We start from the raw sequence: 12,556 nt of genomic DNA, 5'->3' as shown, positions 1-12,556 counted from the left end.
ATTACCAACAACAAGTCCTTAAATGTCATCTTTAAAGGGTTCTGGAAACTCACGAACGATCTTCTGTGCAATAATAGAAAGGTGCTTTCGTCCTGGACTTGACTCAACTTTCATTATGTCATTGCATAATATTCTGATCATTTCACGCCGATCTTTGGGAGTGGGTCTCTGTTTCTTCTGGAGTGATTTTGTAAGGCTCTTAGGCATTTTATCCCAATCAACTTTATATGACTCTGCCCAATCTGCAATTACCGCTGCTGGACTTGATTCTGCTGAACTGGGCACCCAGCTGCAGCCTGGTGAACTGGCCACAGAGTCGGGTTCAGATGATTGTGAAGATTCTGATCCAAGCAACTTTTCTTTAAGAATGAAAATATGTCACATCAATGAAAGTAGATGATATGAAATGAATAAACAACCTTGATAAATTATTTCCTGATAACAGACATTTATTGCATTAAGGTACTAGTTTTTTGGACACTCACAGAACATCAGCATTTACACAACAAACAGGGGCAGCACTCAAGCTCGCAATCTATCGAATCAAGCATATCTTCAATTGGCAACAGGGGCATTCTCTGACACGTCTGTTTAGGTTGCTGTGGCCGAGAAGATAAAGGCGGTGGCATTTGAAGCAATGAGGCTTAGCAATCGGGAGGTTCGGGGTTCGATTCCCGGCCGGGTCATAGTAAGGTGGGTTTTTCAACCAAGAGCAATCTACGGTTTTCCCATCTGAAATGACTTTCTAAATTGAAAAGATTCCAAATTTGAGTTAAAATGTTGAATTGGAAGCCACCCGACGTGTAAGTTGTAATTCATAAGCCCTTGCGGTCTTCTCCCACATTTGTGGTCGCTTAAGCGTTGTAAAAATAACTGCTGATTATTATTATTATTATTATTATATTATTACTATATTATATTATTATTATATTATATATATTATTATATTATATTATTATTATATTCAGGGTTTTCGTTAGTAGCCGGGACCCGGGTCAAATGACCCGCTTACTGCACGTACATGACCCGGCTACTTTGCGCCGCTCAGTAAAAAAAAAAAAAATTAAAAAAATTAAAAAAAAAAAAAAAAAAATGACGAAAAAAATCGAGAGGAATAAATACCCACAACCAGATCAGGTGTGATTGAAACTGTCACAGCAGTTAACTGTTGGTAAAAACTACAAGAAGTTGAACATTAGTAGTATGGTCGAGGAGATGAGGCCGAGGGGTGGGTGAGAGTAGAGGTAGGCGAAGGGCTTCTCTTGACATACAAATTGTTGCTCAACAGAGATAAAAGCTGAATAAAAAACAGAAGGTTCTATCACAGACCTAGTTGGGTATTTTTTGGCAGTAAAATCCTACTCACTTTGTAGGTACCGTAGACCTATTATCATTTTGTTATGATCGCACTTCATTTAATGCAGCAAGTGCGTCACACCCTTGCTAAGTTCCGTTCAGTGGCATAGCTACCTCCCTAGGCTCCATGACCCGAGTGTTAATAAAAAAATTCAGGAGAAAAATAGAAAAATAGGACAGAAGAAAGGGGTGATTGGGAGGGGGCAATATCATTGACCAAACAACTGTATATTGAACCATTTTGCATCTAGAGACTTTTTAAATTGCAATTTTCCGGCTTAGACCCCTCCCCCATGTCCGCGTACAGACAGTCCCGTCTACTTTTCAACTTGACCCACCTACTTCATTTCTTAACAAAAACCCTGTATATTATTATTATTATATTATTATTATTATTATATATTATTATTATTATTATTATATTATAGGTTAAGTCGCTGCTTGTTTGTTGACGTAGGCAATGGCTTTGTACACATGTACACACCGTACCGTATGCCATATGGACCTTGTGCATAAGCATCGGACAAGGCTTGCTTTATAGTTTGTTAAGTTGTCAAGGTGTATTCTTATACTGTATGGAAAGCAAGCCATTGCCACAGTTCTCTGCATCTTTCAATCAGTATAGCCGAAGTGTGAAATTATTTGGGCAATTTTTGTTGATTATTGGATACAAGTGTTTTTGGGGCAAAGTAACACTCATACATATCAAATTGTTGCGTCAATGGCATTATTTGGTCACTGCAGACGTTTGCGTAGTGCCCGCTTATTTGGACCCCAAAGTGGGGGCCAAGTATGATCCCAGAGTTGAGGTACCCCATACTACCCCATAGTGGTTGTTTTTCAAGGTGACCTTTAGCCTTGTCATACTCCCATATGAACTTCAACATACTCTACAAACAACATAGAACGTATGTTCTATGTTTAATTTGAATTAAAAAGAAGGGTTTCCTCTTTTCTTGATGATAAATATTTTAGTTTGGGTATGTGGTGTATCATTTCATTAGTTTGACCTGGTGTTTTCTGTGTGTTCTATTTGCTCACTACTTGAAAACTACTTAAAAAAATTCAAATCTAATGTATAATACTAATAATTAACCAGAAAATTTTCTTTAGAGAATTACAAAAATGCTAATGATGTACTATGTGACCAGTTTCCTTATTCAATTTGTGGTACCAGCAACTGTCTTAGACAATAAGAGAAACTTCTGTGTATCACATGTACTTACTATTTAGACATTTTTCCATCTCCTCTTGTAACTTACTTCTTAACCTCCCCTTTCCTCAAAAAAAGGAGGATAATCATATTTAGAAAGTGCAATTATATTTCTGCTTACCTGCCTTGTTTGCCCATGCTAGTAACAGCTTTCTCCTCTGTATTGGCTTCAGTACACTGGAAAGGTCATCATCAGTGATCAGCTTGAGATCGCACACACTTTCCACACCAGCAGCCAGGAGCTGTTCAACTACTTTGTCCACCATTTCAAGTGGCAGTGAAGGAAGATGCTGCATTATGGATGAAGCAACATCTTCAAGACAAATTGTATCATCTGATTGTTCTGACACGCTCATTTTAACAAGAGAACCTCAGACCTGAGTAATGGAAGTGAAGGTTTTAGTTCCTTCTCAATTCAGAATAATTCATATGCCACATTTGCTTACTATAAGTTTCTTTGTAAGGCCCATTATATACTCCTAGTTGTTCCATAATTGAGCTTGCACTCAAACATAGTTCTTTAAATGGAAGGCACTTTACATGTAAACACAAAGCCTTAATTAGATATTAATTGATAATTATTTCCTAACTTTACAACAGTTTTTCTGCAGTAATATCAACAAATGCATAAGCTATTTAACAAGTACATGTATGTAATGCTTCAAGTTCATTAGCATGGTTCTAAGAGAAGATGATACATTGCACCATCTTAAGTCAATGAAAATACGCCCCAGTTGTATAGCATTTGCCACTTACATGCCTATAAAAGCACTGCAGCTAATGGCTTATGCTTTAGTGAAAGCAAAAGCCTTCCTCTCACAAAATATGCCGACAATGGAAAATAATCAGCAAGCTTAGAAATCTGCACACAAGACACTATATTCAAAGGCTGCAAACAGTAAACTCCAGTAGTGTGATTGAATGATCCACTGTGCATCTTTACGACAAGGTACACAATATTTTGCCTTTCAACAACTGCAAACAAAATGCAACCCAATTTAAGACTTGAAAAGCATGTATCAGAACACTGACATATTACAAAGAAACCCTTCTGGTAAGAAGTGTCAAACATCTGAACTCTGTCACTGATAACAGAATCATCAAACTTTACATTTGCTGCCTGCAAAGCATGCTTTATTTCAGGCATGAAACATTCTATGTTGAGGGATGTGGCATTTTCAATAACCAATCTATCAGGATATATTTTCCCTGAGCTGTTATAAGCTTGAAAGTACTGGTGTTGATTTGCTAAAGACTGTGTAACATTGATGAAATTTTGTGCAGATCTGGCACAACGTTTGAAATAGGAGTGCTTACTTTCGAAGCGTAGAGTCCACACTCTCATTAATGGTCCAAACTTAATAATTAAATCTGGATAGTGGCTCAGGAAATGATGTTTTGGTCTGAGGGGAGTATCAGCAAAGAGTCGTATTCTCTCAGTCAAGTATTCCTCCATTATCACCCTTAAATATGCAAGTTGCTCATGTGAAATCTTTGGAGAACACACATACTCAACAACTTCTCGTAAAAGAAGAAAGAGTCTCCATACAAGGTCATTATGATCTTTAACATGTGCACTCAAAATAATTGGAAGAAGTCTAAAAAGGTTCCAGTTTTCAACGGCCTGACCACCTAAGCGGTTACCTGATAAATTTACAAATGCAGGTTTATTGTTTGCATCGCGTCCTTGAAATTTAAACTGTACCAACATTATATTCAAATCTGCATATGTGAACCAATGTTTTTGTTTAATCCAGTATTGAATAAACATGGCTACATCGTAATCAACAACTCCTTCAAACAAGTCGTGCCCCAGGCATGGTGGCAAACCAGGTGCACACACATGAAAATACCTCAAAGAATTAAAACATGAATTAAATTTAATTCCTTGATGATGATTTTCTTCATGATCTTCAAGGTGTGCAATGCAAGAATCATACTCCTCCTTGGTTCTAGGCTTCCCAACTGCATATGGTGCGTTACATTTGAAGTCATGTGAAGTTATTAAACAGTAGCGGCACATGTTAGTTCCTGAAAAATTCTCAATGAAACCCCCAATACAATGGGAACCTAAATTATCCCCTAATATACAAGACAGCGCACCTTTCCAGACCACCCCGTCATTTGTTTCTATTCCAACTTCCTCTAATGTTTTCAAATCATTTATCACTCTCTCAAAAACCTTCTGCTGCCCAAAGACCTTAAAATCAACTTCTTTACACAAAAACACAAGCTGCATTGCATCAACAACAGATCTGTACTCAGGTTGGATGTTTCCAAGTGTAAAGTACATTGCTAGTATTTTGTGTTTTTTTCTTGCCGACCCAAGTGGGTTTACAATTTCGAATGAGTCTTGATAGAGAATGATGGATAAAGATCTTTCACAACTTTGAAACAAACTATTTTTTTTAAAAACTGTACCATCCACTATGTCAGTAAGAACAGATGAGTCTTCACTTTGGTGCCTACTTTGACATTGTCCCAACACAAAATCATCTGAAAGGAGCAACTGAATGCTCTCCTTGATTGGAATGTAATGATAGTAATGCATTTTTTGTGCTGAATCTCTCCCTAGTGATATTGCAATTGGAGCAACAAACTTGAATGCTGATTTATAGTACTCTTTTCTACAGTGCTGCGTTCTGAGTTTTCCTTTACAACTATCAATAGCAATCCATGCATCTATCTCATTCATATAATCGGCTACACATTTGATACGTTCTTCTGCTAAACCCTCATCTCTCAATTTTTGAGTAATTTTCAAAACCTGATCTTGTTGACATAAACTGTGAATAGTTTGAAGCTCCTCAACAATCATTTGAATTGTTTGTGATGGAACAAGTTGTTTTGCCTGAAGTTTCAGAAGAAACAAGGCAAAATTTTGTTGAAATTGAAGCCTAGACTGACCTGTTTCTTGCGCCCTACCTTGGCAATTGTTACTGTTTTCGAAATCACAGCTTATGTCATTTTCACGGACAAATCTATCAGTCTCTGTAGACACATCAAAGCAGTTAGTGTCTAGAGGTATATCTTGATCCAAAGAGCAATGATCACAAGTAGAAAGTTTGTATTTCTCCAAAATGTTTACAGCTCCCCAGTTTCTGTGACAACGTGACAAATGTGCTGTAAATGAACTGGTTTTTGAAAAATCTCTTTTGCACTTCTTATATGGACAAGATACAATTTGGCCTTTTCTTATATGTGCTTTTAAGTGTGCCAAATATGAGGACAGATCTGTGAGTTCTTTTTGACAGATTTCATACGTACAAATCAATGACAGGTTAACTGACTGAAGATTTGCTGCAACTGCTGTTTGCTTTTGAAGATGGCGGTGATACCTAGTCACATGAATCTTCATTGCAGCAAAAGTTGATAGGGTATAGCCACAATTAACAAAACAACATGGAAATCTCACTCGAGGTATATTCCTATGGGAACTCACATGATCAACATAGCTACGGATAGTAGCTGTTAGTGTATTGCATATTTTACAGGTGTACATTTCTGCCCTGCTTCACTATTGATTGGAGCTAATCAAAACTGATCATTTGAAAGAAACATGAATTATGCCTTTTCAAATTCAGTCATGTTCTAAAAGGCTAATTAACCTTTGCTAATCTAAAGACTTCATATTACATGCCACATGAGAGCCAATATCATCCATGTATGTAGGCTATCAGCACCAATTAACTTACAAGTTACAATGTACCCACCCTTATAATATTATATCATATTAACCTAAACAACATGAAGCAAGGCTAAGCTTCACACGCACATATCAAAATGCACGGTAGGGCGACGATAGGTTGTCTAATACAGCGCCAGTGTTTCTATAGTGATAGTCTAACTCTTAATTATCGTTCGTCTAGTCTACGTTATAGGCACTGGGCCCTACGGTTATAACTAAAATATAAACTAACTTTTTGTTATGACCAGAGTTTCAAAGTTGTTTTGTTGATAATAATAATGCAAATGTGGCATATGGTTCAAATAAATTTACCACTCACGTCTGACGAAGTACTCAATGAAGTCTTGTTCTGGTGTGGAAATGTGCGTAGCCTACTGGACAGCAACGGCAGTTGTTTTCCTCTCGTGTCGACGTACTTTGAAGCGCTGTAGTATTGTATTGTGCAATCTATACACTTCATACGTACGTTAATGCGAGATCCGATCAATCATAATGTACAGAACAGCGCAGCATGTACTGGACGTTCATCGCGCCAACTTGGGTCATGTGACTGCATGCTGGACTGTAGCCAAGTTTTCCGGGAAAGCCAACGGCAGCCGCCCATGTATCAAAATAATTCCCGCCTGTGCGCGAGACGTCATAGCTGTTACAGACACGTTGACGCCAATCATCGAGCTAGACCGGCTGGGTCGAATGGGAGGAGGTGTTGAGGGGGGGGGGGGTGGTGGTTCAGATGAATGAAATGACATTTGCTGAACTAGACATATTTAACAACATTTTGATACGTTCGGTGACCCATTTAGCTATAAATAGCTGCATGTGTGACCGTACATTGAGCACACGGAATTGTCATCGGTTCATGTTGTACTGACAATACAAGTTAACATTAAAACAATGAATTAGACTACATCTTGAAGGCTGGGCATTGTATTCTTGGCAGCTCACATCAGTAATTGTTTTGATAGGATTTCGGAAGTTGTATACTCCTTAAACAAACGGTAAACCAATTGGAACAGTACCATCTATGTCGTTTTCATTAGTTAACACGTTAGGCATTTACAAGTAATTCGTTACTAAAACTCTTGAAATGGTTAGATTTCACATATTTGACCTACAGACCCTTCAAGGTTATCTTTCACATTGTTTTCGTTCGCTGGACAATTAAGGGTCATTGATGAGCCTCACGGGGGTGGGGGTTGTTGCTCAAATGTAAGTTTATGTAACACTAAGGCAGAAAACGACTGTAGGGACAAAGTTAACTGGTAATTGTGGGTTGGATCATGGAGCTATCGGTAATAGCTTCATGGTTGGATTTCATTCTTTTCTTTGCCAAACGGTAATGTTACTGCACGATGGAGTTTGTTGTATACCGTTGTATATTGGTAACGTGTTTCCACCTTCAAGAATATTTCCGTATAACGCTCTTCAAATTCCAATTTTACATGCATTAGATTGCAAAACAAACTTATTCTGTAAAGTACATGACACACATAACGTCTGTAAAAATCACAGAATTTTACATGTAAATATAAAAAACTGACTTATTCTGGAAAATTTTACAGAATTATCCTGTAAATTTTCATTGGAGGGAAAAATACTACAATTTTTTGTAAACCACTTGCTGTAACATAAAACGTCTGTAAAAATCACAGAATTTTACATGTAAATATTAAAAACTGACATATTCTGTAAAATTTTACAGGATTTTCCTGTAAATTTTCTTTGGAGGGAAAAATACTACAATTTTGTGTAAACCACTTGCTGTACAGAAAACGTCTGTTAAAATAACAGACGTTTACATGTAAATATAGAAAACCGGCTTTTTCTGTAAAAATCGACAGGAATTTACTGTAAATTTACAATTTTTTTTAACAGTGTACGAGTCTATATCCATCCGCTCGATTGTTCTCCTAGCTCAGGAAAAGTGCCAAAAAGCAGCAGGAGGACATCTTTTGTGACCTGTTATCAATCATGATCTAGTTTTTTGTGGCTTGCATATTGAAGAGCATGAATGGAAGTACATGTGGTGAGAAAATGGGTTAATTGAGGCAAATTTTGATTCTAGGCCTCCCAGGAGCAGCGTATAGGAAAATTGTTTACCACTGAGTGACGAGGTTTGTTTACAAGAGACGAAGACTACCGGCTCGGATAGCAAAAAATCTACACGGTCATGATTCGGAAAATTGATAGTGCCATGAAAGGCCAACTAGTCAGCTAACCGGTGATGGGTAGCGTTTAGCTAGTGAAAACTTCTATCTAGACTTAGAGACCACATTACTTTTGTGACTTAGTTTGTAAGTCAATGGGGCTTTTTATGGGCGTATGCTACCTTCAGTAACTAAACTCCTACCCGCAACCGACTAAAAGCAAGTCTGATTTCCAGTGACACGCGCGACAAAGTCAATGGGACTTTAGTGTGTGATTTCTCCCACATGTAGTTAACTCAATGGAGAAGCGCCATTGACTTACTGTGTATGATCGTTTGAAACAACGTTCGATCGGAAGTTTTACCTCGCAGATGGCAAACATTGAAAACTTGAAGCAAACGTTTCACTTTGGGATTGTTTTATTTTTCATAACAAAAGAAAACTTTTAGCAAACTTCTTATCCACTAAAGGGCCCGCATTAGAATATGTGTTAAAGTAAGTTGGCCGGACGTTTCGATCCTGCTAGGATCGAAACATCAGGCCACCTTACTTTTACACATTATTTTTCATATCAGATTATACATTTAGCTAACGAAATAACGAAAATTTTATTCCGTGCGATATACTTTTCACTTTATTTACGTTGGAGATGCAACACTGATAATGGTTATAATACTAGTTGTAAAAGCTGTCCCTAACTTCTTCTTTTTCATTTCGTAGTAGCCAATGCCTACTATTTTCCCCCTTCTGTAGTCTGTACAGCACTTTCATTAAAGGGTGTGAAGACTCGCGCATAAAGAAACGTCTCATGCCGGTAATCTGACCTAGTTTCGAATAGGGTGTAACAGAAGTGTTATACACCACCACCGATCCCAGAAAATACACACACAGCTTGCTACAGTCGGTAATTAGACACTAGTGTACAGTCAATACAAACAGCTATGGCCAATACCCACAACACTGTGTACATAGCAGTGACGGACATCTCAAGTCTAGATACAAGATAACAAGGTATCACGTTTTATTACTGTCTGCATTTTGTAGCGACAAGAAAAAACTTCACTTGCAAGCAACGGAAAGTTTTTCAGAGCGGTTTGGGGCGAGCGAGTAGCTTAGATGTGCTGTGGCGGGATTGCAATATTGCAACTCCTCGTTATAAACGTACAACGCCCCATATATGTATTACAGTGTTCGTTACCTGCTCCATTAATCTTTACTGTAAAACGTTAAGTCGTTCATTTACATCTTGATTGTTTTTGGCCTAGAAGTTGGTAATCATGCATAACACTAAATCATACTTAAGGCAGTTCCACGAAAATGAGGAAATAATCGGTAATCGGCCATTTGTCACAGGAACTAGTTGGTAATCGGTATTACCGATTATCATATAATCGGTTGAACCCGAGTTTTACGGAAAAATACCACTTAATACCGCACTGCATAGCAGTTAATCATTCTTCGAACGACACCGTAGTAGCTACACAAAAGTAACCGTCATAGCGTATTGAAACAGAGGGGAAATGGAGGGCGATCAATAAAATTACCAAGTCAACTGTGTTGTGGTGCGAATACGTTCAAACTGAACGTGTGTTAATGTAATTGGAGCATGCGAATTTCACTGTTATTGTCATACGCGAGGAACATAAGAAGCCGCAAAACCATGTGACAAAATATACAATTCCTACAATCGAAGCTGAGGGCTCAATTAATCAAAATTACAGTATGAAATGTATCCCGAAAGGTAATGGCGGCGGTATCGGTCCTACCTGTACTGAGCCGTATATAGTGATGGCCAGTGAGCGCTGAAATATCTCGACCAATCAGAAATCGTTATAAGTTGGCCAAACTCTCTCTCTATACGGCTCTGTACCTGTACCCGCGTAATATTTTTCATGGGGTTCTACTCGTAATGAAATATACACGTTTTAGTAGTCGAATGGGAACTTTATTTCAGAATACGCGTGTTCCTTTATACGTCTTCTACCGTGCATGCAGCTATTTTCGTTATAGATATATTTTAACTTTTTTATATTTTTATAGGCAACTTACGTTACCCCTTTAAACATGATAGTACTAACCTTAAACGTTACCCATATTAACATATGGTACTAACCTAACCCAGGTACATGGACTATTGTATAAATTTAACAATTTATGTATTAAACACAACAGTTTAACATTTAAAGGCATTAACTACATAATATTTTCAACAGTTACTAATTTAATAGTACCAATTTACAATTTTAATGTTCCTTTGATGATAACTTTCTTCAACCTGTTGAATGTTTTTTCAAACATGGACAAACAGTGCAGATCCTACGATTATTTAAGCAACCTTCTGAGAAATGACGGTCTAGCCGTCGCTGATCAAATAACGAAGTCTTCGAGTACATCATTTCTAAATGTTACCGTGTTGGGCGAATCCAACCGTAATAGTAACTACCGACTTTGTGTTATGCATGAATTGCCGACTTTGCAATCCACGACCCCTCTCACAATTTTGCAAGGTCGATATAAGAGTGTCTCCATAATTTGGAGTGGTTGTAGTTGCACTTGGTTCATTGAAGCCGATTTCCATGCAGGGAGGGGGGTGGGAGGGTCCTCCTCCAGTAAATACAAGTTTAGCCGTGAAGTAGTGCATTCTGACCGAGGCATAGTTAGGTCTATAAATTCGGCCTATAATAAGGTCACTTTACACACGCATGGTTATGCTAATAAATACACTTTTTGTGGGGTTCAACAATGTTGCGGTACGCTCACACAGCCCCTAGATCCGCGCCTGATGCCAAATACTTAACATATTATAAATTATATCATCACTTAATGGGGATTATTATTCAACCGAGGTCCATGACTGAAAATGGTGGTTTGGTTACATATTTCACTCATTGTGCAATAAACATAATAAAGATACAAAAACCATACAAATATAAATTAGAAAACATTATATCAAAATGGCCGCATCCTTCCCAAATTAATAGAGTACTTTATATAAGAGCGCTTTATTAGGAGAATTAGTAGAAAACTAATTGTTATATTCTTACCGCTTGATTAATTTCAGTGTAGCACGTTTACACCTGTTAATGCCATGACAACCATCCAGTCGTACTAGACACGTGACATTCATCGGTACTGAAATCAATCAACACTACACTGGCTCGTTTCATGTCTATTATTATGCTAAATAGGTCTTTACAGTAGCTCCAGGTGTTTCACCCTTCATGTTAACTTCGCTTATTTTGTCTGAGAATTTATTTATTGAATCAATGGTTTTCTTGTAATGTATTGTGATTGACACAGACTAAAAGCTACATGTATAAGGTCGCTATTATATATGTACTGCTAAAGAACAGCAGATTTGGCTTACGTTGTTACACGAACACGTGTGTTGTGTGTATTTTACTGTGTAAAAAAGTAACGTTATGGAATTTACGGGGATTTTTAATTGTTCCATTAGATCTTTCTCTAAGAACTGAATAAATTTAAGAATATTCTGTGATGGTCATGTTTTGTGTAAAATATAAAACGACTTAAATAGTTATAATTGTACAATGAGAATGTTTGGAGAATCTATGTAACGCAATAATTTTTTTTATCTTTTCTGGTCTTTTATGCTAAATGGTATTGTAATGAACTAAATGTGGGAACTGGGAGAAGAAAAGTTTCATGTTATATAGACGTTCTCGGTTGGAAGTTAAGATGGGATATCGTTATTACATAGAGAAAGAATATTTTAATATTTAAGTCAGAAAACGTATGGTTTTTGTAGTGCATGCTATACATGTCGTTGTGTTAGTGTGTCTCGTGCTTCGGGTTTGGTATTTACAGTGAAACGATATGCACCAAACGTATAGCTGATCAACATAGCATAATAAACTCACGTGTAGCAACTTCAAAAGTACAATTATCGTTCATGTCATAATAAGAGCGGAGTGGACGAGGCGATGTCAATTGGGGGAAAGTGAAAGGGCTGTGGGCGGGGTAGGGGTGGAGATTAAGATTTGCTAAAAGGCAATGAGTAATATATTACGCTGTGCATAAGGTTTGTTAGAATGAGAAAATAAATATATTCAAGTAGTAGCGAAGCCTGAGTGTCTACCTGTATAACTACAACAATAGTATTTAATATTAGAGCTGGTGGTGATTCTAAAG

At 37.4% G+C, this 12,556-nt stretch overlaps 2 protein-coding genes across 9 annotated transcripts in view; both read right to left on the bottom strand.

Annotated features, from left to right (window-relative positions):
• The window catches only part of LOC139963439 (NLR family CARD domain-containing protein 4-like), a 104,378-nt gene that overhangs the window by 21,760 nt on the left and 70,062 nt on the right, over window positions 1–12,556 (bottom strand). The gene's annotated exons all lie outside the window — the stretch shown is intronic.
• On the bottom strand, window positions 3–8,133 carry LOC139963963 (uncharacterized). Of its 4 annotated transcripts, none has more exons than XM_071965223.1 (3): window positions 6,577–8,133; window positions 2,691–2,859; window positions 3–359 (listed from the first exon to the last, which is right to left on the bottom strand). In XM_071965223.1, exons 1-3 carry the CDS (start codon window positions 6,715–6,717, stop codon window positions 19–21), a joined length of 651 nt encoding a protein of 216 aa, XP_071821324.1. In that variant the 5' UTR covers window positions 6,718–8,133; the 3' UTR covers window positions 3–18. The 4 variants fall into 4 exon arrangements, with proteins under 4 accessions (XP_071821324.1, XP_071821326.1, XP_071821327.1 ...); XM_071965225.1 differs by having other exon boundaries at window positions 4–359; window positions 2,691–2,946; window positions 6,570–8,133; XM_071965226.1 differs by having other exon boundaries at window positions 4–359; window positions 6,570–8,133.

This window comes from Apostichopus japonicus, chromosome 22, assembly GCF_037975245.1.
Source record: "Apostichopus japonicus isolate 1M-3 chromosome 22, ASM3797524v1, whole genome shotgun sequence".
NCBI lineage: Eukaryota > Metazoa > Echinodermata > Holothuroidea > Aspidochirotida > Stichopodidae > Apostichopus > Apostichopus japonicus.
This window is presented reverse-complemented; position numbering and strand designations above follow the sequence as displayed.

Bases quoted from the DNA above. Each gene is read 5' to 3' on its own strand.
- LOC139963963 (XM_071965223.1), bottom strand. From the start codon at position 6,717: ATGAAGTGTATAGATTGCACAATACAATACTACAGCGCTTCAAAGTAC. The intron at 2,860-6,576 runs GTGAGTGGTAAA...TCCATAATGCAG, and splicing joins CATTGAGTACTTCGTCAGAC to CATCTTCCTTCACTGCCACT. The intron at 360-2,690 runs GTAAGCAGAAAT...TCATTCTTAAAG, and splicing joins AGCATGGGCAAACAAGGCAG to AAAAGTTGCTTGGATCAGAA.